The 21,791-nt window shown below is 39.4% G+C and overlaps 1 protein-coding gene across 11 annotated transcripts in view; it reads right to left on the bottom strand.

Annotated features, from left to right (window-relative positions):
• The window catches only part of LOC112452031 (endophilin-A), a 35,106-nt gene that overhangs the window by 6,421 nt on the left and 6,894 nt on the right, over positions 1–21,791 (bottom strand). Inside the window, exons 1-12 of one of the 11 annotated variants that reach the window (XM_025012024.1) lie at positions 19,248–19,483; positions 16,265–16,363; positions 7,465–7,533; positions 6,273–6,489; positions 5,691–5,824; positions 5,516–5,582; positions 3,601–3,672; positions 2,990–3,090; positions 2,812–2,915; positions 1,847–1,965; positions 1,120–1,209; positions 38–156 (exon numbers count right to left, since the gene is read on the bottom strand). In XM_025012024.1, coding sequence (XP_024867792.1) covers positions 38–156; positions 1,120–1,209; positions 1,847–1,965; positions 2,812–2,915; positions 2,990–3,090; positions 3,601–3,672; positions 5,516–5,582; positions 5,691–5,824; positions 6,273–6,489; positions 7,465–7,533; positions 16,265–16,315 — 1,143 coding nt within the window. In that variant the 5' untranslated portion in view covers positions 16,316–16,363; positions 19,248–19,483. Of the gene's footprint in view, positions 1–37; positions 157–1,119; positions 1,210–1,846; positions 1,966–2,811; positions 2,916–2,989; positions 3,091–3,600; positions 3,673–5,515; positions 5,583–5,690; positions 5,825–6,272; positions 6,490–7,464; positions 7,534–16,264; positions 16,364–18,879; positions 18,903–19,247; positions 19,484–21,791 lie in introns of those variants that run through there. The other 10 variants (XM_025012025.1, XM_025012023.1, XM_025012027.1 and 7 more) reach the window with 10 other exon arrangements.

The following is a 21,791-nucleotide window of genomic DNA, read 5'->3' as shown; positions in this document are numbered from 1 at the left end:
GCTCAGGCTTTCGGCGAATAATATCGCATGAGCTTACCTTAAATCCAAGTTCACCGGGATTCTCAGGCTCGAAGTCGTACAGGGCTGTGCAGCACGGCGATCTCTGTGTCAACGGCGTTCTCGCTGGCGATTTGCTCGGCGAGGGCAAGGGTGAAGCTGAAAATAGTCAGCACGAGTGTGCTAAACTGCTAAAAGCCGCGCTAATCTAACGTAAAAAAAAAAACACGTCGCAGTGTGCGTATCGCATCATACGTTCAAACTACACACTCAACAATCTGCCTTGGTGGTTATGAAACCATCTCACGCGGAAAAACCGTGTTGCACAAAGCAGCAGTGTGTAATGTCGATTTCTTTCTAAATGCGAAAATAAAACGTGGCCCAAAACGTTCGAGGATACAATTAAAGCCCTCGAGTGAAATCAATGCTTAATCATCAATAGAAGCTGCGTGAGCTAATTGAAATCTTTGCGGCAGAAGGAGACAATTCTTTCAATTTCTACATTATTTGTCTGAAATATCTTAAAGAAAAATATGAAATTTTTCAAAAAAATTATCACTTCTAAAACTAAAAAAAATAGTCAAGTTAAAATACAGGAAAGATTATGTTCCCATATGTTATCAGAAATATTTTACAAAATTGAAATAAATACTTAAATATAAATCTAATTATAATACTTGTAATTTAGTAAAATTTGTACGAATCACTATGTTCCTTCTTGCTCAACTTGGATTTCATTCGATTCATTCGATCTAAAAACTATTCAGCGCAACCCTCTTCTACAGGGTGGCACGACACTATCTAATAAACGTGCATAGTGATCAGTCATCAGCGTCGTTATAGAAAGCGGTGGAAAATCTCATCGAAAGAAAAAGAGAAAGAAGAAAATTGCGCAGTCGGATCGGTCGCACCAACAGCCTCGATTATCAATCCTGATTTTGGACTCGACATCCTGTTTCTGGATCATTACTAGACAGAGCGAGAAACTTTAGGCAATTACGGTGGACGTTAAGCGCCCTTAACAGCGCAACAATTGGTGCAACCGCCCTCTTGCGCGGTCTCGAAAAGGAATTTGTTTGTTCGGCGGACAGAGAGACGAGGAAACCCCCATGCAAAGTTTACCATTAGTAGATTGTGGCGGGTTTCCGGCCGGAAATAGCTCGAGCTGCGAGCGCTTCCCGTCCGCGAGCGGAGAGCCGGCCCGACTTGACCCTACAGTGTGTCAAAAGGACAGACAGGTATGCCACATTATACACACAGCACAATCGGAGGAAGAATAGGGTGACGGTATGACAATGTGGCTAGAGTGTGCGTGTGTACGTATATGTGTATTTCGCGCGCAATCGCAGAGGTCGATCCTTGAGGGATTAACATCCGATACCCGTAATTGATAGTACAATGAATCCGTCTGTTTAGCGGATCCGCGATTTATCTCTTGCGACATCTTAATCGAACATCGAACGTTCCAATTAACTTTTCAAGGAAACTTGATTTATATTGCAATACTTGAATCCGTGTTTAAATTAAACGACTCGTATCCGGTTCAGTTTTGACTTAAGTTCGCAGTAGAGTTTGTACGTGCGGAAAATAAAATGAAACAGAGAATATTAGACACACATCTCGCCGAATATTTTGCGAGAGGCGTTAGACGTTTTCCATACAGGGTAAAAGAGACAGGAGAATGCAATATATTGGTCAATGTAGTACGTAGGGTATAGTACGTAAACGCCACCCTCCCTCTCCCCCTCGGGCATGACAGAAAGAGAATAAGGAATGAGAAACAGTTAACAGCCAGACCACCCGAGTGTCGTCGCGTGGTGTAGTGGAGTATTTGTGAAATGCATTTTACCGTGAAGAGAGAAGTTCCCACCGTTCATATGGTCCAGCGTCAATCCACTGTCCACATGCAGATCCGCCAGTGTCTTCGGCACGAATTCCAACTTTGGTCGATTTGCGGCCTCTTCTTTCCTGAAGAGTTAAGACATTTATCCGTGAGCAATATTATTGCCAAGAAATGATTGCCACCATTCACATGCATAGACACAAAAACGGACAACTCGATCTTCTTTTACGCAAGAGATATGCTTATTTATTTAGCTGTGAAAAGAAATATATTTAATATAACGCGCTTTATATTAATATTTTATCAGAATAAATCACTTTTACTTCGCCAGTCAAATAATGAACAACAATGGAAATACTTATTAATCGACTCTACTGGCCATTATAATCGCCAAAACAATATGACCACGATTTGGTTCGATTATCGTCATATAATCTTTGATACTTCTATATAAGTATCTCATTTAAATAATTAAATTTATTGCGAAAAATATTACCTCAATCAGGGTTCGAACCTGAAACCTCCCTCATTTCGTGATGGGTGTCGTACCAATTCGAAAATTGAGGCATGTGGTAATATTTATCGCAATAACCTGTATTAAACTAAACAATATTATTCCAACCATAGTAACTGCGCGCCGACGATAATCGAACCAAATCGTGGTCGTATTATCTTGGCGATTATAATGGCCAGTAGAATCGATTAATATTTCCATTGTTGTTTAATATTTTATATTAATATTTTTGATTAATATTTTTTATTAATACTTTATATTAATACTTTATATTACGCTTTATATTACGAAAAAATATTCGTAAAGTAAAACGAAATAATTGAGTATGCATGTAACTTTTTAAATTTAAATACTCATTTTTAATTCGCGCATTCGAGAAAATTATGGAAATCAGTTTCGTATTTGACACATTCGATTTTTATAACGATTTTTAATTGCGCCATATGATCAGACATACTTTTCGAAGAGTATTTCCGTCAACCCTTTCAGGACCTCGGTGCACTGTTGATGATATTCGAGAAGAGCTTCGCTGAAAGTTGCCAATTGTGCCACTTGTTCGACCTGCAAAAGAACGACGTAAGAATCACGATCTGTGGCGCAACGCGCAACATCTCGGATTAGCAACAACGACTCACGTCGTTCTCCAGCAGATTGAACATGCCCATCTGCGCCAGATGGAGGCTCTCCGCGAACTTCTCCTCGGCCTGACGAATCTCGTCGTCTGAAACGTGAGAACCTGTTCGCAAACGGTCGCCCCGCCAACGGCATTAAAAAGGTTGCACTACTGGGATTGCTTCATATTCTAAATCTAAACACTTATACAGTATAGCGGGGTACAATAAAGAAGCGTAATTAGCTCTACGAGCGCGCAAATGTAATTTAATGCTATAAAAAACCGTGTTTAATTAAGTGCCGTTGAGCGCTTTGATAAAATTATCATTTCTAAAACTAGCAACAATGCATAAAGACTGTGCGGCACAACAGTTTAAATTTTTTATTTAATTTAGAAATATATAATTAAGAAGCGTATTTTAGGAATATTTAAAAATATCTTTCGAAAACATCTTTTTGAAAAATCCAAAAAATATCCTACATTTTTATTTTATGCAGGTTTATCTTCTAAATTTTTTTTATTTGAAAATTTTACAGGAAATTTACGGTATAGAAGCATACTGATCGATAATATGTAATAAATTTCCAAAAATACGGGATGTAAGCTCAAAATGGCACGTAATGGAAGTCATACCCGCATATGGCGACGAAGTGCCCGATCGCGCTGGACTTCCAACATGCGGACTGACGGATCTCTTTCCGGTCGCTAATAATTAAGCGATTGCCAAAAACAGATATCACATCGATCATCAGCAGAAAGCGCAAATTCATTCGGAGCAAATAACACAAAAGAATCGCGACCGCGGAAAACGTATCAATAAATTCAAATTAATAGTTCAAATAGCATAAAAGCGAAATATAAGAATTGTTATTAGGTGTATTTAACGCTATAAAAAAAACCGTGTTTAATTAAGTGTCATTGAGCACTCTGATAAAATAATCATCCCGCGCTCAACGATCGAGAGTGTCAATACTAATTTATTTTGCGCCATACACACATCGGCAGTATTTACTTATAAAAGTGTTAATTAAATCCAATTATCTATTATTCTGAACAAATTAAAAATACCGAGTACTTTAGCTGTTATGTCGAAATTCGTTTAATTTTAACAGACTTGGATCTAACAATTATTACACCCAATATGTTATTCTTATAAAATATTATATATGTAATATAAAGTAATATATCAATATCGTATCATTTGTAAAAAAAAAAAAAATTTATTGAGTTACATGATTTAAAGATATTAATACGTTTAATATTTATATAAACTGCAAGTATACGGATAAATAATCTGTTAACCCACTGCACACATTTTTTTCTGTATTTTTAGCGCTGCAGTAAGCGAGCTAATCGTGTCAAAAATAATTTTCTCTGTATAAAACGGACATAAAAGAAAAGTATTCTTTTCGCGTTCTACTTTCAAGTCCATATTATAACGCTGATTTGTAATTCTATTTGATCGTGCTCATGCAACGCAGCATGCGAGCAAGGGATCGCCTTTCTATCGCAAAAAAAAAAGAGTTGCACCACCGGCATCTACTCATGCAACGATTTTATCGTGACAATCCTAATCTACAGAGGCGAATCATGTACGAAACATAATTCTATTTTCCCACACGCATGCCGACAATGGGAGACGAAGCTGTCTTCATAAAGAGCCTAAAAACCCACCGACGTTACGCTGGAAAAGTGTAAGTGAAGAATCGAAATGGAAATTGCCTGAAAATCTCGAAAGTGCAAGAATAACGATCGATATAATCGTCAAAACGGATCGTTCGTCAGCATCATATTAAATAATGCTGAAATTTGTATAACAAAAAGAAAAAAGTATCGAGCAATTAAAATTATGTCGTAGTAAAAGATATAACTCACAAAGATGAGAAAAAAAGAGTTCGAAACTTTGATTTTTATGCAGGTCTTCTTTTTTTAAGTACCTTTACAAAAATGTATAATAAAATGAATGAATAAAAAAAAGCGTCGTTCAAAAACGACATCTCAGCTTCTTTTTTTTTTCACAAAGAGTAACGCGATCATTCTCTTTATTCGTCACGTCTCTCTTTCGACAATTGCTCGTACTTAACTGCGAGTTTTTGTCCGTCGGAGGAAAATAATCTCCGCTTCGGTCACGAGACTTTTATCTCTTCGACAACGACGATTTCGCAGTTTGTGACCTTTCGCCGTTATAGCAGTCCCGGCAATACTGTCTTTCGCGTTTTCTTTTACGACACCGTCATCTCGAAAATCACGAGCGCGTGCGGCCACAGCTCCTCTCCCATCACGCGTCGAAGGGCGCGTTCGCCCGGCGTCATTACAACACGGAGTATATACCGTGTTACAATTCCGTCACGGTTTTTATTTCAACTCATCACACGTAGTCGCTCCGCGGGCATCGCGAGCGGCGACGACGACGTGTTCGTGGCAAGGACACGCGCGACGACGGCCGCGGCCTGCTCGCGCGCGCCTGAATAAATCAATAGGAGCGCGGAAACGCGAGAGAGAGGACGAGAAGCGAGGGTAACACGCAAGGGGGAAAACCTCAACGTACCTTTCGCCTGGCGTCTTCGCTTGCAATCGAAGTCCAGCCTACGGCCTTGCAGTTTCTTCCGATGGTGCTGAAATCAACAACGAAATCGAAGATGATCGTACGCGTGCGAGAGGAGCGTGAAGAGAAGCGGCGCCTAGCCGAGCGCGACTATACACAACTTTTCCAATAACCGTACCATCACTTCTTTGAGATCCTTGGTCTGCAGATGGTGCAGCGGCTCGAGGAAGTTCTGCTTGATGTTATCGTCCAACGAATACTTGACGTCCGCCATCTGCTTCATGGCTTCGCCCATTTCAATGAGAGCCTGGGCTGTAAGGATTGATAAAAGTGGAGCGGACGGTAAGGTGAGACGCTTAGACAATACGACCTATCGATCCTCGATACGTCTTCCTTTCTTTAATATTAAAATGTCACTAAACCCCGCTGTGAAAACATTTAACTCGTGTAAAGACTTTTTTTTTCATTATCTGAAATTATTGTCAGATGATTCTTATCTCCTGCCAAAAATTGTCGCGTACAAAAAAGAATGATATATTTTTGTAGAAAAGGAAAGAAGAAAATAAAAATCTTTAAACGATATAAACGAATAAAAATCTGTTTTGCAAAAATAATAACAATATAGTCGTCTTATTGAAAATAATTTTAAGAGGCGCGATTCCTCGCGAACGAGAACATTTTAGACAAGAAAGTGCGGATTGAATTTCTCCACGAAAAACCGTGAAAAATCGCGCAATCGTCGAGTTTAAACTGCATGTACCGAAAATGCTGTCCTCGCCCATTTTTTTGCCATAAGTGAGCATGCAATCGCCAAGTACACCTTCCGGCTGAGGATAAGTGGACGCCTTCGCCTGACCGCTGAGTTTGCTGATACCCTTGACTGCAGCCATCTTCGCCCTCGCCGTTGGGTTTGGTTGAAGGAACTCCTTCGTCTTCATCTGCAGCTCCTCCACGAGCTCGTACGTGACGTCTGTTTTCTATATACATGACGTGTTTATATGAAGCCTTCGTCTCTTGTCAATTCACTTCGTCGAGAACGTCAAGGAATTCTTTATGAAGCTTTGAAATTATATTCGCGATACGCACGAAATGGATTATCGATTCAAGAGTATAGTAATATAAGACAGCTCATTTGAGAGACTATTGCTCTTCTCGGAATAATACTTCCGCAAAATCTATAAATAATGCATAAATTCGGGGCATAAATTCCAAAAACATTATCCACTTTTTTTTAAATTATTCTTTTATTTATTATACAATTCTTTATTCTCTAATTACATTAAATTTATTTACTTATATGTATAATTTAGAGCATTCTTCACATTTAAGAATCGAGAAGATCCAATTCATTTTCGGCAAATCTTTACATTCAAAAGGTTTTATTTCATTAAATAACTCTTGTATAAAATTTGAGTTATACATTGTTATCTCAAAATTAAAACTGTTATCGAATTCTAAAAACAGTTTTAATAATATGAGAACGCACACAGAAAATCGTAATCAGAAAATTAAAAGCGATTACAAAGGTGCAGAATTTACAAATGGTTCTCGACATAAATTATATCGCGTTATCTATGTTATGACGAAGTTAAAAAGCGAAGTATTCTAGAAAGGAACCGGCCGCGGCAGTAAGAAGTTTTTCCAGAACTTCGTTTTATAACACAGTCAATCTCGCGACTTCTGGCTTCTGGCTTCATATAACAGGAAAACGTCAAGAAAACGTTTTGAAAGACAGATAAAGATCCTCAGCAAAGCCAGAAAAAAGCCAGGCATAATCTTTTAAATTCAGTAATAATGTCAGTAAATAGAACATGCTAGTCATCTCATCGTTCCTGACGTTCTCACAAAGGAACCGTGCGAAAATGTGACGCCTCATCTCACAACACACATACATCTTGAGAGAGACAGGAGAGGGAGAAAAAGAGAGATGGATACGAAAATACACTACTCACCCTCTCCATATCCACGAAATCGACGTCGAGCTTCGTTCCCTCCGCTCCGCCCATCTTCTCCGTCATGTACTGCAAGAGAGATCCGTTTATCCTTAGCTTAAAATCTATAGCTGCTGAATGAATAACGCACTTTACCCATTTTACAAATCTCTTAATCCGACCTGATAAGATCGCGTGAAAGATGTGCTTGTCAAAACTTGGGTCGATTTGATTTGACAAAATTTCTCGAAACTTATTTACTCTCAAGCACTTAAGTGAAATAGGTAGTACATCACGAAAGTCATCGACATTTTATTCTTCTATTTCAACGAGCGTTTCGTTGAATAATTTATGTTGAATAATTTATGTTAAGTAGTAATAATAGGTTTAAAATTTACTCGTTTATTGCCTGAATTGCTTTAATTATAAGCGTAGAATTTTTGTTCTCAATAAAACTTTAGAGACTTTATCTGGATATATTAGAACTCTTGAAAGAAAATATACAAATCGAAAATAAACGTAAGCGTAAGCATACAGAGATTTACGATAATTTAAAACTCCGAAAATTTTAATATTCAAAAATAAAAAATTTTAAGAATTATTAAAAAACGACAAATTTTTAAAAACCATCGGATTTAAAAGAGTCAAAAGACTGATATGTGCGTATTTTACTTTTAAAAACTTTCGTCAATCTTAATATCTCGGTCGAGGATTTCACGCTTGTATGATTACTGCCCCATACGAACGAGATCGTTTCCGAAAATGTCTTCTTGGATTACGTAAACCGCGCTACAAATGCGAGAATATAATATTTCCACGGACCACGTCGGTTGGACGAGAGGTCAGCCAATCGCTCGTAAATCGGGATCGTCCTGAAAAGCGGCAGGAGATTTCCTCGGGATACTTCCAACTTCCGACAAGGGGATATCTCCGGAGAGAGAAGTCAGGAGCTAAGACTTTGGAGAAGAGTATTACGGGATACAGTGAGGGGAGATGTTAATGGCAGAGAAAATATCATCGACAAGGGAGGAACGGTTCTTTCCTCGATCAATAATACACCCGCAACAATAATGTCCGTCGATCTGCCAAGACCTACGAAATATATCGCTCCCCGTCTTTGCCAATGGCAATGGTGAAAAAAGGACACGCATATCCTGCCAAGGCTCTGGAAAATAGGTCAGATAAATTGGCATGCGAATGCATACGCAACACGAACGACTGTACCAATTTCTGCTAAACGAAATTTCAAGTGTTCGCTTCGAGATTACTCCAAAACTTCGATGAGCTCCATCAATTATATTTTATTGAATTAACTACTCACGCGTGTCAAAGTTACGAACATTACCGAATTTAACGGATTTAAAACATAAATATCATACAAAATTGTTTTCGATATTTTACCGATAAATCAAATTTCATACATCAATCATTATCAACATTTGCTAATTACCTATCTGCGCAAGATCAAATTTTTCTTACGAAACTTGAGTTCTGTGTTATCTAAAAAATTGTAATATAACACTATGTGTAATGTATCATACATGATGTATATAAAAGTTTGCTAAAGTATAATAATTTGATAATGGCAACACTGCAAAATTAAAAGTCAAATTGCACCACAGTATCAAGATTAACTAACGGGGTTAACGATCTCTTTATCTTTCTTCCTTCTACCTTTTCTGGTTTTTTTTCTTTTTTTCTCTCTCTCTCTCTCTTTCTCTTTTCTACTTAAAAATTTCTGTAGTACAAACAACGGAAAAAAAGTTACATCAAAGTTAGCTATCGGTACTCTTCTCTAAGCTCTTTTAAAGTCCTCTTCTAAGTGCATTTTGAGCGCGTAACTCAATTTTGTTCACGCAAATTCAAATATTTACCCCGGTAAGGAGCAACTAGAATTCTCGACAATCGCAAGAATATCCAATCAATTCGCGATGTCTCATTCTATCTAAAAAAAAAATCAATTTCTTCGTATATGAACAAATATAATGTCGATGTATAATGCCGTGCGATTTGTTTTTTCCTGTGAAATCAATTGTACGCAAAAAGAAAGAGAGTAAAGGACACGGAAATGGTATCGTACGTTTAATCGTGCTGAGCGGCGAGCTTTGCAAGTGGGATTACTCGCAGGAGAAGAAGGGACAGAAAAAGAGGCAGAGAGAGAGAGAATGAGAAAGACCCTGACCCATTTAACGACGACCCACTTCCAGAGATGTGCACAGGGACGCCGTCACTCGTATCCCAGTAAACGCCATCCTGGAGTAAATTTGACCCACATCGCGTCTCTCGCAATGTCGCGCGCTTTATACCGACGAGCATCCAGTTTCCGGCGATTTAGAATCGCGCCTATGAAATATTATGATGGATGTCTCCATAAACGGCATCATCCCGACACGGGAATCATAAAATTTGAAAATTTTCTGTGGTATAAAAGAAAAAAGTTTATTAGGTTTTTTTTTTCCTTCTTCAGAAAAACTGTTACACTGAATTTGTGCTGTAAAGCAGATATCGTAACGTGGCAAAATATCTGTTATTTGTTGCAAAAAATTGCTTTATTACACTTAGATTAAATTATGTACAAACATCCGTGTTTCTATTGCAATTAAATTTATAATAGCCCGTAATTGTATTAATAATATTGTAAAATAACGTAAATGATAAATGGAAAATGGGCCTCGTGAGCAATCACGTATAATTCTTTTCTTTATTCCAGGAAAGAAGAGAAATAAAACTACAGGATCTCTATTAAGATTTCATGAATTACAAATTATATACATTCTAGATTTGTGTTAAGACCGGTTCTATTTGTAACCGTTTCTCTAACGACTTCGATAACGTGGATGACGTAAAAATATAATTGGAAAAGCTGGGAAAAGCGTCATCGGCGAGATTGAAACCCCGAAGGAGCGATATATTTATAACCGATTCATAACTCTTGCAACGAGCGGAAACTTAAAACTCGATCGGCTTGAATAAGATCTAAATTTTAACCGCCGCCCGCGCCGGTGCAGTCGCGGTTTGTATCGCAAAACTCTTAACACACACATTCGGCGCGGACTCGCGTCGCTCTTTCGGCTTTAAAGCGCCTTTAAAGTAAGGTACCCGTGTTACGGATTCGATAAGGGTGTCGATCTACATAAGGATTGATTGCGCCAGTCAACTGGCACATTCGTGCCTGAACGAGACCTTTGCACTCGCATTAAAGCAGCAACTAGATTGACCGGTACGAGCATCGAATTTCACAGACGTGTTCGCTCTTGGGCGATACCGAGTCGAGATTAGAATTACACATCCACGAACCGTATATCCCCGAGATAAAAAGAGAAACAAGTCAGAGAATCTGTCCCTTAAAAAGAGACGACCAGGACATTTCAGTATTTAAATATTGTTAATCGGAATATTAACATTCATTACATTTAATTTCACTAAATGTCAAGTGCCAAATATAATTTAAAAACCTATGCAGTGAAATTATCCTCTCTGTATTAATTTCATATTATTTTTGATATAATATTGATTAAAACTTATTGAAAGCAATCGACTCGTTTACATCAATTAATTCATAAATTTTTCCTGTCATATTGTACTTGTTATTTTACAATGTTCGTATCTCGCTGCAAACGTATACGTTACGATAGCATTTGTGGTTTCAACTACAAATAATATTATTCATGTGAGAACGACAATTTAAAAATATTATTTATAGAAATATTTTTCCAAATAATTTATAAATAGTGATTCATTGTTTTATTAAATTATATAACCATATTTGATTGACGTCGAACGCACGTGTTTATTGTTATATACCAAGGACGATGTATGTACCTTTAAATCTCTCGTATGTGCGCGCACATACGGGATCGAATCAAATTTCAGGCAAACACGAGAACATGCGGAAAAGCGGAGCACACATTCTCGAAAGCTCGCACGGTCGATCGGCTCGTAACATCATCGGCGAGTTCACGACATCGCGCCGTAAAAATATCCGTTCGCCATCGTCCTAACATCGATAACGACGAACAGGACATCCGGCGATATTGCGGGGTTCGATCAGGCGGCGGCATAACAACGCGACACATCACACAACGGTGCGACGATGCACTTAAAGCCCCCACATTCGCCGCACCAGCCGCGCACATATATCGTGGCGAATGCAATTAGGGCACATAAAGTGAGGTATAGGCACGTGCCATGCGGGCGTGCATATACGCGTGCGTGCGTGCGATTCCAGGGTTTTTCGCGCTACGAGATAAACATGCAATTTTCGTCGAGGCGCAATATGGTGAGCACGCGTTATTTACGATGCGCAGTAACGCTGTCGAACTATCGCTTTATATGCGAAAATAGATGTATGTATACAACGATAGCCGGAAGCGCCTTCAATAAATCGTAGTAGCTAGCCAGTGGTTGCGAATAAAATGCCGGTATTCATATCAAATTATAAATAATTAAATATAATCGCTAATACAACCATGAATTTATCTTTCTCTCTCTCTCCTTTTTAAACTCTTATGATTCTGCTTTAATAAATACATTTATTAAAGTTGAATTATTCATTTATTATAAAATGTATTATGTTATATTAAAGTACAATAAATATGTTAATGAATATTTTAATTACTACATGGAGAAACCAAGCCGAGCTTCCAAAAAATTCCTATATTAAATATAAGCGTTAAACCATGAATATAACGTAATAAATAGAATGAGATAAAATCGAGGAATCCACCTGTTCTAGCACGAAATGATAAAAGCTCATTTAATTAATATTTATTAATTTTTATTTTTATTGCTTTTATTTAATTGAACAAAATTTTTTACTGGATACATCTTAAAATAACATGGCATTTGTCAAAACGCGTTGGCGCGTTAAAAGTAGTTTGGATGCAGATATCTCGCCGGGGCGCATCGATCGGTGCTTCTCGTTTATTATAAATATTCGAAGGTGGTGTGCACAATTAAGGATGCAAAGGTCAGAAGCTGCGGCTGGGCTGCCATCATCGCGCATCAGCGAGAATTTCGGTAGCCGCGGATCGTGCCGTTCCCGAGAAGTTATAACCTAGTCGACAGTTTAAAACTGCTCGTTACACAATTGTGCCTCAGGCGGCAGGCAATAATTCGCATTGTTTCGCACGCCGCTCGCACACTTTTCGCTCGCCGCTCGCGCCTCGCCGCCGTCTTCGACGACATGGATTTTCATTTGACATTTGCGACGGCCTGCAAATGCGGTATAATTAAGGCCAGGATAACATCCCGCCAACGCGAGACGCGACATCCCTTGGAAACTGTATTAAAACTTACGAGAGTTCTCCTTACGCTCAATTCTCTCGGCAAAAATCAAGATACATGGCAAAATCCACCGTATCAAGTCTGTACATAATGAAAAGTAAACGTAATGGAACAGCTACGAAGAATTAACTTTATAGTTATTATTTTATTGTTTATTCCCTGTGTCTTGTATTTAATTTTATCGTTTTTAAATTTAATTTACTTCTATACTTTCTGTGTTATTAAGGAAGAAATACAGAAGTAAATTAAATACAAAGATAATAAAATGAAATATAAAGGTATAAAATAGATAATGAAATAATAACTAATTTAATTCTTCTGTGGATTCTCTGTGGAGTTTCGTAAATCATAATATTAATTGCGGAAAGCGCGGTAACTGTATCGGTAACTTTTATCGATATTTCCCCTCGGAAAACAAACTGACGCATTTGCATAATCGCAAATAGTACTTTACCGTGTACCTGCAACTGCGAGCGGCGCATGGGAATAATTGCAGCAATTTTCATTATTACGTCTCGACAATGCACACGGCAGAAATGCCATATAGGCAGAATTTCGCACGACACATAAGCGCGTGGATCGCGCCTCGTTTAACGCGAAGCGCAGAGAGCCTCGCGTCTTTAATGTTAAGAATTTCATAATCAAGTTTTCCACGGTATTTAGAGCGTAAGTTACGCATGACGCATATGTTCAACGAGATATTTCCATCGTAGAGATTTTCGCCGTCAAGGGCAAATAATTGCAAAATTAACTGAAAGATACTAACGCAAAGACAGGTATATTAAGCTGTCTGAGCCAAATTATCAAAACACAAAAAATTTTATATAGAATTAATTTGCTAATTATTTGTTATTTTTTGCTTTTAAAAGTAATTTTTTTGCTCCAGCTATTACAAAATTACAAAGTTAAGATTAAGCTATTCAGCCATTGTAAAAAAACATATACATAAGTCAAAGCAAAACGTTAATAATACCAAAATTATTTGCTACTTTTTTGCTATTTTTTGGTTACAAAAGTAATTTTTTTGCTCCAGCTTTTAAGAAGACATCAAGATAAAAAATGCGGCGCTTAAGAGTAAAGCACATTAAAGAAAATAATTTCTCGCATTATTATAGCATCAGAATGTTCCCTGAATTATTTGCTCTCAAGATATCCAAGTCTCGAATTTTTTGCTCGCGAAATAATTTTAAAAAATTTATATTTTACTCATATAAGTCTGTTTCCCTTTCTAAAAAAGGCATGTCATCGATACTTGAATCTGACGAAGTATATTGTTGTCAATACTTTTCGATGCCGATTGGTTCTCTTATTGCGCTTACTTCATGAGCATCTGTCATGTCGCATATTTTGACAGTTTTGTGTATCAAAGGGTTAATATTGTAATGTAACAGTAATGTAATAGATAAGTAGCGCATGCGCGCGCGTAGCGCATGTCTGTGTGATGTCTGATGGTATATAAAAAATCTCGTTTTTTTATTTTTTCTATATTCCTATTAGCTATAGGAATAATTTATTGCTTTGACTTACGTATATGCTGTTTTTTACAATGGCTGGATAGTTTAATCTTAAGCTATTCAGCCCTTCGTAACTTTTTAATAGCTGGAGCAAAAAAATTACTTTTAAAAGCAAAAATAGCAAATTAATTCTATATAAAATTTTTTCTGATAATTTGCCTTAGATAGCTTAATATACCTCGCACAGACCATGCGGGTCAACCACGCCCACGCAAGCACACTGTGATACAATTACGCTTAATCTTGTATAATTACGAGGTATTATTCGAAATAATAGATTCTAACAAGCTACTTCGAATCAAAAGCAAGATTATCAAAATAAATGGTATATTAATTCTCATTCGTTTGACAAATTTACGTTTATTATTAGTATTAGTGTTACGCCGTTTTTATACATATTTATTCAAGTAAAAACAAATTAGATAGTGTCTGATGTTTTGCACTTCCAATTTAACAAATATATAATAATTTATCATTTTGTTGTATCTCCGAGTTTGTTATGTCTCACCGGATGTTGTTTCTATTTTGATGTGAAATTCTTTGTACTTTTTAATTTTGAAAATCTGCACGACCTCGTTTCATTAAAAGATCATTATTGATTTGTTAAGCATGTCTCTTTCAATTAACAATTAGCCGTAAATTCGTCACGGTCTTGCTGCGACTTTAGTATTGAGAGCAAGCAGCAGCAACCAGTTACCAGTTCTTCTCTACTCGTCATTTCAAGATTAAACGTGACAGCGTGATAACGCCGCGGCTGCAGTTGATACGAAAATTCTCCGCACATAGCATGCTGGGACCAAATGATAACTCGCATCAACCAGTTGTCAAACTTGGCTTTCTCAGTAACATTCCAATAAATGAATTGTGTAAAACATGCATTATTTTCCGCGCTTGAACGCGAAAAAACAATCGGGTTATCTGCTAATGGAAAGAAGTATTTTCCTGTTGATGTAAAATACTACACCACGCGATATTGCCCGTAATTCTGAGATTCCCCCTCTCGTGTTTCACGCATTCCAGACTCGTAGATTTCTATCCTCGGATTCTGAGATCCTCTCCGCGAGAGAGATTCTCCAATAATAAAATTCCCACATGTACATCGAAAATTCTCGTGGAATGCCGGGGGATATCGATTTCACCGACGCAAGGACAATTCGTGTAATATTTCACGTGATAACAATTAATCTGCGTTTCGCAGATCTCGAGTTTCGGGGAGTTCGTTTGCTTGGGGTTTTCTCGATTACATTAGCCGTTGCGGGGCGCGTCGCGGTGACGCCGGGTAAATCTGGCTGCGTTACGCGAATATCACGAATTTCCCGACGACGCGTAATCGCATTAAGACACCGCGCGTTTCGCGGGGAACGGACGGCGTTGGCAGTCGAAAGTTCGCGACGCCTAAGTAGCAATCCATCGCCAGTAATTGGAGTAATGTAGCCCGAGAGTCGACGTTAATGTGGACGATTAAACTTTCAACGGTGTTCCACATAATGAATACGCCGTATCGGCGAATCGTGCGCGCCGCAGCGGATCGTTAGCGCGATGCCTACTTAGTGCTCCTAAGCACTAAATCAATAGCGTAATAATCGTAAAGCGTTTTGTCGTTTAATTCAATGAGAATGGCTAGTTAAATTGAAAAAAAAAAACTAGAGTTTAAAATAAAATTTCGCGAAGGAAAAATCGAATTTCAATTACGCGAACCGGTACCAATTTAGATACCGTTAAAAGAAATCGACAAATTGATAAAAGAAATAATCCACGCGAGGCGAATACTCGGAGGATAAATAATGCCTCCTGTCAGCGCTGCGTATTGATTTATTATTATTCAGTTATAGAAGAGATATATCTCAATATATTTCAAATAATTTCAAAAGTTATTTAGCGTACATTTCTTTCGAAGCTCAACCTCCGTTTGCGGGCTTGTTATTCTTATGGAAAAGATATATTATCGATGCCGTGCATGGTAAAAAGATCCATTTGTCAAGTCGCCGAAGGAATAGGACGCTTCCACGACGAATGCTCACCTGATTCGCTTTGTTGATCTGCTTCTTGAGCCCGGCGAACGCCATGGTCATGCAGTCGTGTCGTTGTTTTCCGGATCACGCGTAAATCGTACCCCGTAACTGTAACAGAGACGGAAAACGGGAAACTGTCAGACATCAGGTTGCACGTATGTGAATCTCTATATACGACGCGACGGAGAGCCTCGTATATAGAGAGAGAAAAGAATGAAAGTTGCGAGCGCGTCGGGGAAAAATAGAACGAAAGTTTCGAATTTGTGGCCGCGACGGCTGTTGGCCGCTCGCCAAGGCGAACGGGATGATTTTCAATGTTATCGATCGGCCGTATGTTTTCCAGCATCATGACTCGTCGCTGATGTAACTAGCCGGTCGCCTCGCCTCGCCTCGCGTGCAGGTGACGAGGCGGAGGCGACGGCGATGGGGCCCTCGAGGATGATCTCACACGCGTGAAGCCGTACGTCGCAACGTACCGCGCCGACCCGACCTCTTAACAGGCTCTAATGAGAGTAAGTAATGCTTGCTCTTATTAACGGACAGCACGTAGGTATCGATAGTTCCCTCACGCGCGACTTCCAAAGCGGCTACAGCTTTGGCACGGCGGGAAGTAAAAAGAACGTCAGCAAATTTTGTGCATATACAAATCATAAATTTACGACCCTTTAATAAAGGCAAGCGATATACGCTGTAAAATCCATGGTTTATTTAAATCTGTTGACCGCGAGTCACAGAACTTCTCATCTGTCATATTCTATAATCCGATCGATCCAGCCTGTATCTATATTGGGAATGTTGTGTTACAGCAAGTTATGCGTGCATTTATTAATGCAACTGCGTATATCGATTTTTCATAAAGGTTGGCATGCAGAAATGTCGCAATAAAAATAGAGGAAGCGTGTACATTTTAAAAAATTTATGAATGACAAATTTACGGGATGACTTAACAATAGCGAGTTACCGCACGTCGCGTCTTAATAAAGGCAATATACTGCGAGCCGATAAATTTATATATATGTTTGGTGTACAATACAGAAATTTTATTCGCAAAACCTATAATAATGAATTAAAGGGAATTCGCTCGATTAATAGTAAGTGACATATTTCTCGTTGATGGCTCTCTTGATGTAAATTCTGCACATCGAAATAGATATATAATACAGCAGAGAGGTTCCAGCAACGAGATATGCATAAATCCATGGCAGATTTCAATAAGAGCAAGCGCCGAGTATCAATCGATTCCTGACGCAACATCCACGAGGCTTACTAGGTTAAAAGTTTTACGTAATAAGAGAATCTTAAATCTTAAATGATCGCGTAATATTGAAGCGCTAAATCTGCAAGAATCGAACGGGAATGACGATAATATCGACGTGTTCCCACGAATACAGCAACATAAGTCTCTTATAAACTCTGAATAGACTCTTAGAGCGCGAATTTCAAGAAAGTACGCGTATCGAGCCGGAGAAGCTCTACAAGCAGGCGCAAAGTCTATAATTGACCCGAGCGATGATTCCGACGAGCACAGAGGTCGTCGGAACCTTATGCGATTAATTAATCTCATGGTGCACTAGCCGAAGGTAAGCCGGACTCAAACTCTTCACGCTCAGCTTTGCGCTCTCTCGCAGAGTCGTCGTGAAAAATCATCGACCGACGAAAACTCTTTCCGAGCGATCCTTGTCGATCGCAAGAATCGAGGTTTCCGCTAACGTGCATGCATGCCGGCAGCGGAATTCGCCGAAGTGAATAAACGCCCCGTTAACGAGAAGAACCGCTGTCTATATATGTTCCAGAATGGCACGCATTGATGGCACCGCGATATAACGTCGAAATCCTCTTACTTATAGTAATGGGCGTATAAATGAATGCAACATCTTTATTAATAAGACTAATTGTAAGCCTGTAATAATCGCGAGAGTTTTATTTAAACCCACGACTGTTCGATCGAGCCGATCGGTATCGCGGCTCCGAAAGATTCTCGAGGTAAATCGGAGGCAAGGGGACAAGGTTCGGCAAGTGGGCGATTGGATGAGAAGATGGAGGATTACTGACACACAGTCCCGACAACAACGGTTAATGTCCGTCCCGACTTCGTTGCGACACAACAATTGGACCCATCGCCAATGTGCTGACTGCGCCGTTAAGCGCCGAGTATTTGCACTCTTTAAGTTAAATTCGCGTGTGCCTTAACGACTAAAATTTATGCTGCTAATAAATAAACGGACGGTATAGTGGAACATAATATTAAGAGAATAGATGGCAGTACTGAATAGTAAAATATAGAGTCATAAAGATAATACGTGGCGCAATAATCCTATCTGATGAAATTTAAATAGGAACTTTATGCAAGAAGAGAAATGATAAGATTAGATAAAGCCGCAGTAAAAAAAACTGCAGGAAACTATATATAATATTCAGCCGGAATATAGCTAGGCGTGTAAAAGACTATAACGTAGGCTGTGCGAGTGGATACACGATATTGAAAAGGATAAAGGTACTGCAGTAGGTAGCACCTGGTGGTATAAGCACGGGAATATAGAGAGCTATACGTATACGCCTCACTATATAGGTAACTATAGTGTAGTGCTAGGTCAGGTAAAAATGGACTATAGAAAGGGACCGACCGATCAAACGCGCAGGTAGATGAAGACAGCCACGTTAGTTAGGTTCAGAGTACAACCCCCCCGGCGCGGCGGCGATCAAGAATTCTAACTCGTCACCCGAGAGCTCGCTATACCCAGCGGCAACGTCGTCTCGTGCCATCCATATAGTCCGCGAACGGGACGACGCGTTCGCTCCGGAAGGACCCCGTATTCGCGTCGCACTGCACACGATACCGAATTGCAAGAGCCGCGACGGTCCTCGCGCGCCGGGAAACGGGAGGAACGACCCGCTGGGTCGCGATAACGCCGCAAAATGCAACGCGCGGTATAGCGCGGTGGACGACGGTGGCCTCGCAAAATACAAGCGCAAGACAAGGAGCGTGTCTCACCTCTCTCTGAGCGCTCTCGGCCCCTCCGGCCGCGAACCGGATGCGCACCCCCACAAACGCACGCCCTGGTGGACACGGGCCGACGACGTTGGACTCTCGACGTTGGACTCGCGTCGACAATGGGAACGGGACGCGAGCGGATGCGTGCCTCTACGTGCGTGGAGGAAACAGGAGGGATCCGCGTGGGCCCACGAGCACCGCGAGAGAGCACCCCACTGACTACTCTCGTACGTGATCGGTCTCTCGCACACCGCCAAGTCCCCTGCTAGGGGGTAGTTTTCTGCTGGCCGATCGATACGCGGCCACGGCTCGGTTTCTCTCTCTCTCTCTCTCTCTCTCTCTCTCTCTAGCTTGCTCCCCTCTCCGGTTCCCTTCTCTCGCTCTCTCTCTCGCTGGTTCCCTCTCCCCGTCTCTCACCCGCCTCGCGTTTCGATACCATTCCCTACCCTTTCCTCTCGCGATAGCCACCTCTTCCGTCAGGGACGGATCCAGGGAGAAAACCGCACGGAGGTTGAGTTAATTTCTTCGTGTGTTTAATTTCTGTAAGACGTTCTCCCGAAGGCTCGAAATATCATCTCGCAATCAAGAATTATAATAATAATCGTAATTAGCTTCTTCTCCGGTCGGAGAATGTAATTCTTTTACTTCCAACACAATTTCCTCCCGTAAGTATTTTCAAGATCCACCTCTGTTCTGCCCTTTCCCTCTCTCTCTCCTCCTTCCACGTGCGCCGCAACCCTCGACTTTATTCGCGCGCGCCTTTGCTCCCTTTATACTTATACCGGGTGTCTGCTAGCGGCGAGGAGTCATTGCGGTGTACGCTTACTTCTGGAATTAGCGCGCGCGCAATAGGGATGAATAGGATGAACAATGTTTGTCATTTCCTGGGACGAGACAACATGTAAATCCCCATTCTTATGAACGAAATCCAATTTAACACGGTTGATACGCTAAGCAGAATATTAGTACAAGGTGATGGGGACAGAAATGAATATAAATGAAATTTTTATGAATTATTTCGCTACTGTGTAAAACGTGAAGGGGAAAGGAAACGCAGCGTTTTATCGGCCGTAGCAAATAAAAAAACTTTTTACTTTGTAACGCAAAAAGAAAGTGGAAAAATGGATCTATGAATTAACAGTTGCGAATAAAAACAATTATGCATTAAAAATTAAATATTTATATCACATTTTAATCCTTTAAAAAATTGATATATTATTTTTTCCTGTGTTTTTTCTATTTAACTTTAAATTAGAAAGAATTGTGATGCTATCAATTACATATCAAAATATTTTTTTGATGCAAGATCTTCTAATTTATTTGTAGAGCAAGAGCCTACTGTTGTTATGTATTTCATCAGTGATATAAGATTTACTTCTTAAAGTCTACACACACACACTTAAATTCTCGCTTATTATATCGTTAATATAACCCACTTTGGGGCCCACGATTTTAGATAATCAAATTATTTGGATATCGTAACTCTAATTAACATTTTAGTTAGTGCCTTAAGTAAAAATTATTTTTGCGTGAATATCGACAGAACTAATTGAGAGAATTGACTAGTATAATTTAAAAATCTTTAAAATAGATAGAATAGCTAATTACGATTTTTAGTTACGCGTAATCGTGGGCCCCAAAGTGGATTATTTCCATCTTTATTTTTCCCAGAGTGAAATCTTTCATGAAACATCTGTCAGAATTGTCTGTCTAACACCCCCGCAATATAATCTACAAATAGCATAATAGTTCCATGATATTTCTCGAATATTCTTCTAGGTCGTTGACCATCCGCGTATATTGTCTTTCTCCAAGGAAGAGCTCTCTTTGTAATCGGATAAAATTACCAAGAACAAATAAGCCCCCTCGAAGAAACGAGATTGGTAATAAAAGCGAATGAACGAACGAGCGGTATAAAGGCGAATTGATTTTACAATTCATTAATATCGTCCTGTTTTAAGAGAGCCTTTCCTACTCTCCTCTTGCGCACTGTGAACGCGTGACAATAGTCTCAACGACGCCGCGACGTATCAATTATGAATATAATCAGTCCCTCTCACGTAATCGTTATCCGTAATACAATTTGCGATCTCTTGAGTTGACAAGCTCTCCCTCCTCCCATCTTTCCCGCTCGTTTTTTTCCTTTTGCGCCAGTTACTCACCTCGACCCTTCTGCACTCCGGCTCAGTTAAATGCATATATCTCCTCGCGGAGTAACTCTTTTTAATTTAAGACGCGGACTCGCGAACCGTCGCCTCCACTATCGCATTTAATTTCCCAGAAGACGCTTAATTAACGTCAGAAAGGGATGAACCGTTAGATCATAACACACTTTTTAATCGCGTCCTCTGCAAAATACCCGCGGCAGTTTCTTGGAAATCAGTTGTCAATGACGCCGCGGTCTAAAAAGAGAAGTTTGATTCCTCTTACATTTTAACTTTTGCAAAGATCATGGATGATTAATTCTGACAATCTTTTAATGAGCATATTGCTATCTATTTATCGCAATTATAATCGCAATCATAGTCGCAATTATAATCGCAA

The sequence above is a fragment of the Temnothorax curvispinosus genome, unplaced genomic scaffold (genome assembly GCF_003070985.1).
Source record: "Temnothorax curvispinosus isolate PA1 unplaced genomic scaffold, ASM307098v1 QBEX01002880.1, whole genome shotgun sequence".
NCBI classification, from domain to species: Eukaryota; Metazoa; Arthropoda; class Insecta; order Hymenoptera; family Formicidae; genus Temnothorax; species Temnothorax curvispinosus.
The sequence above is the reverse complement of the archived record's forward strand: the minus strand, read 5'-3'. Positions and strand labels throughout refer to the sequence as shown.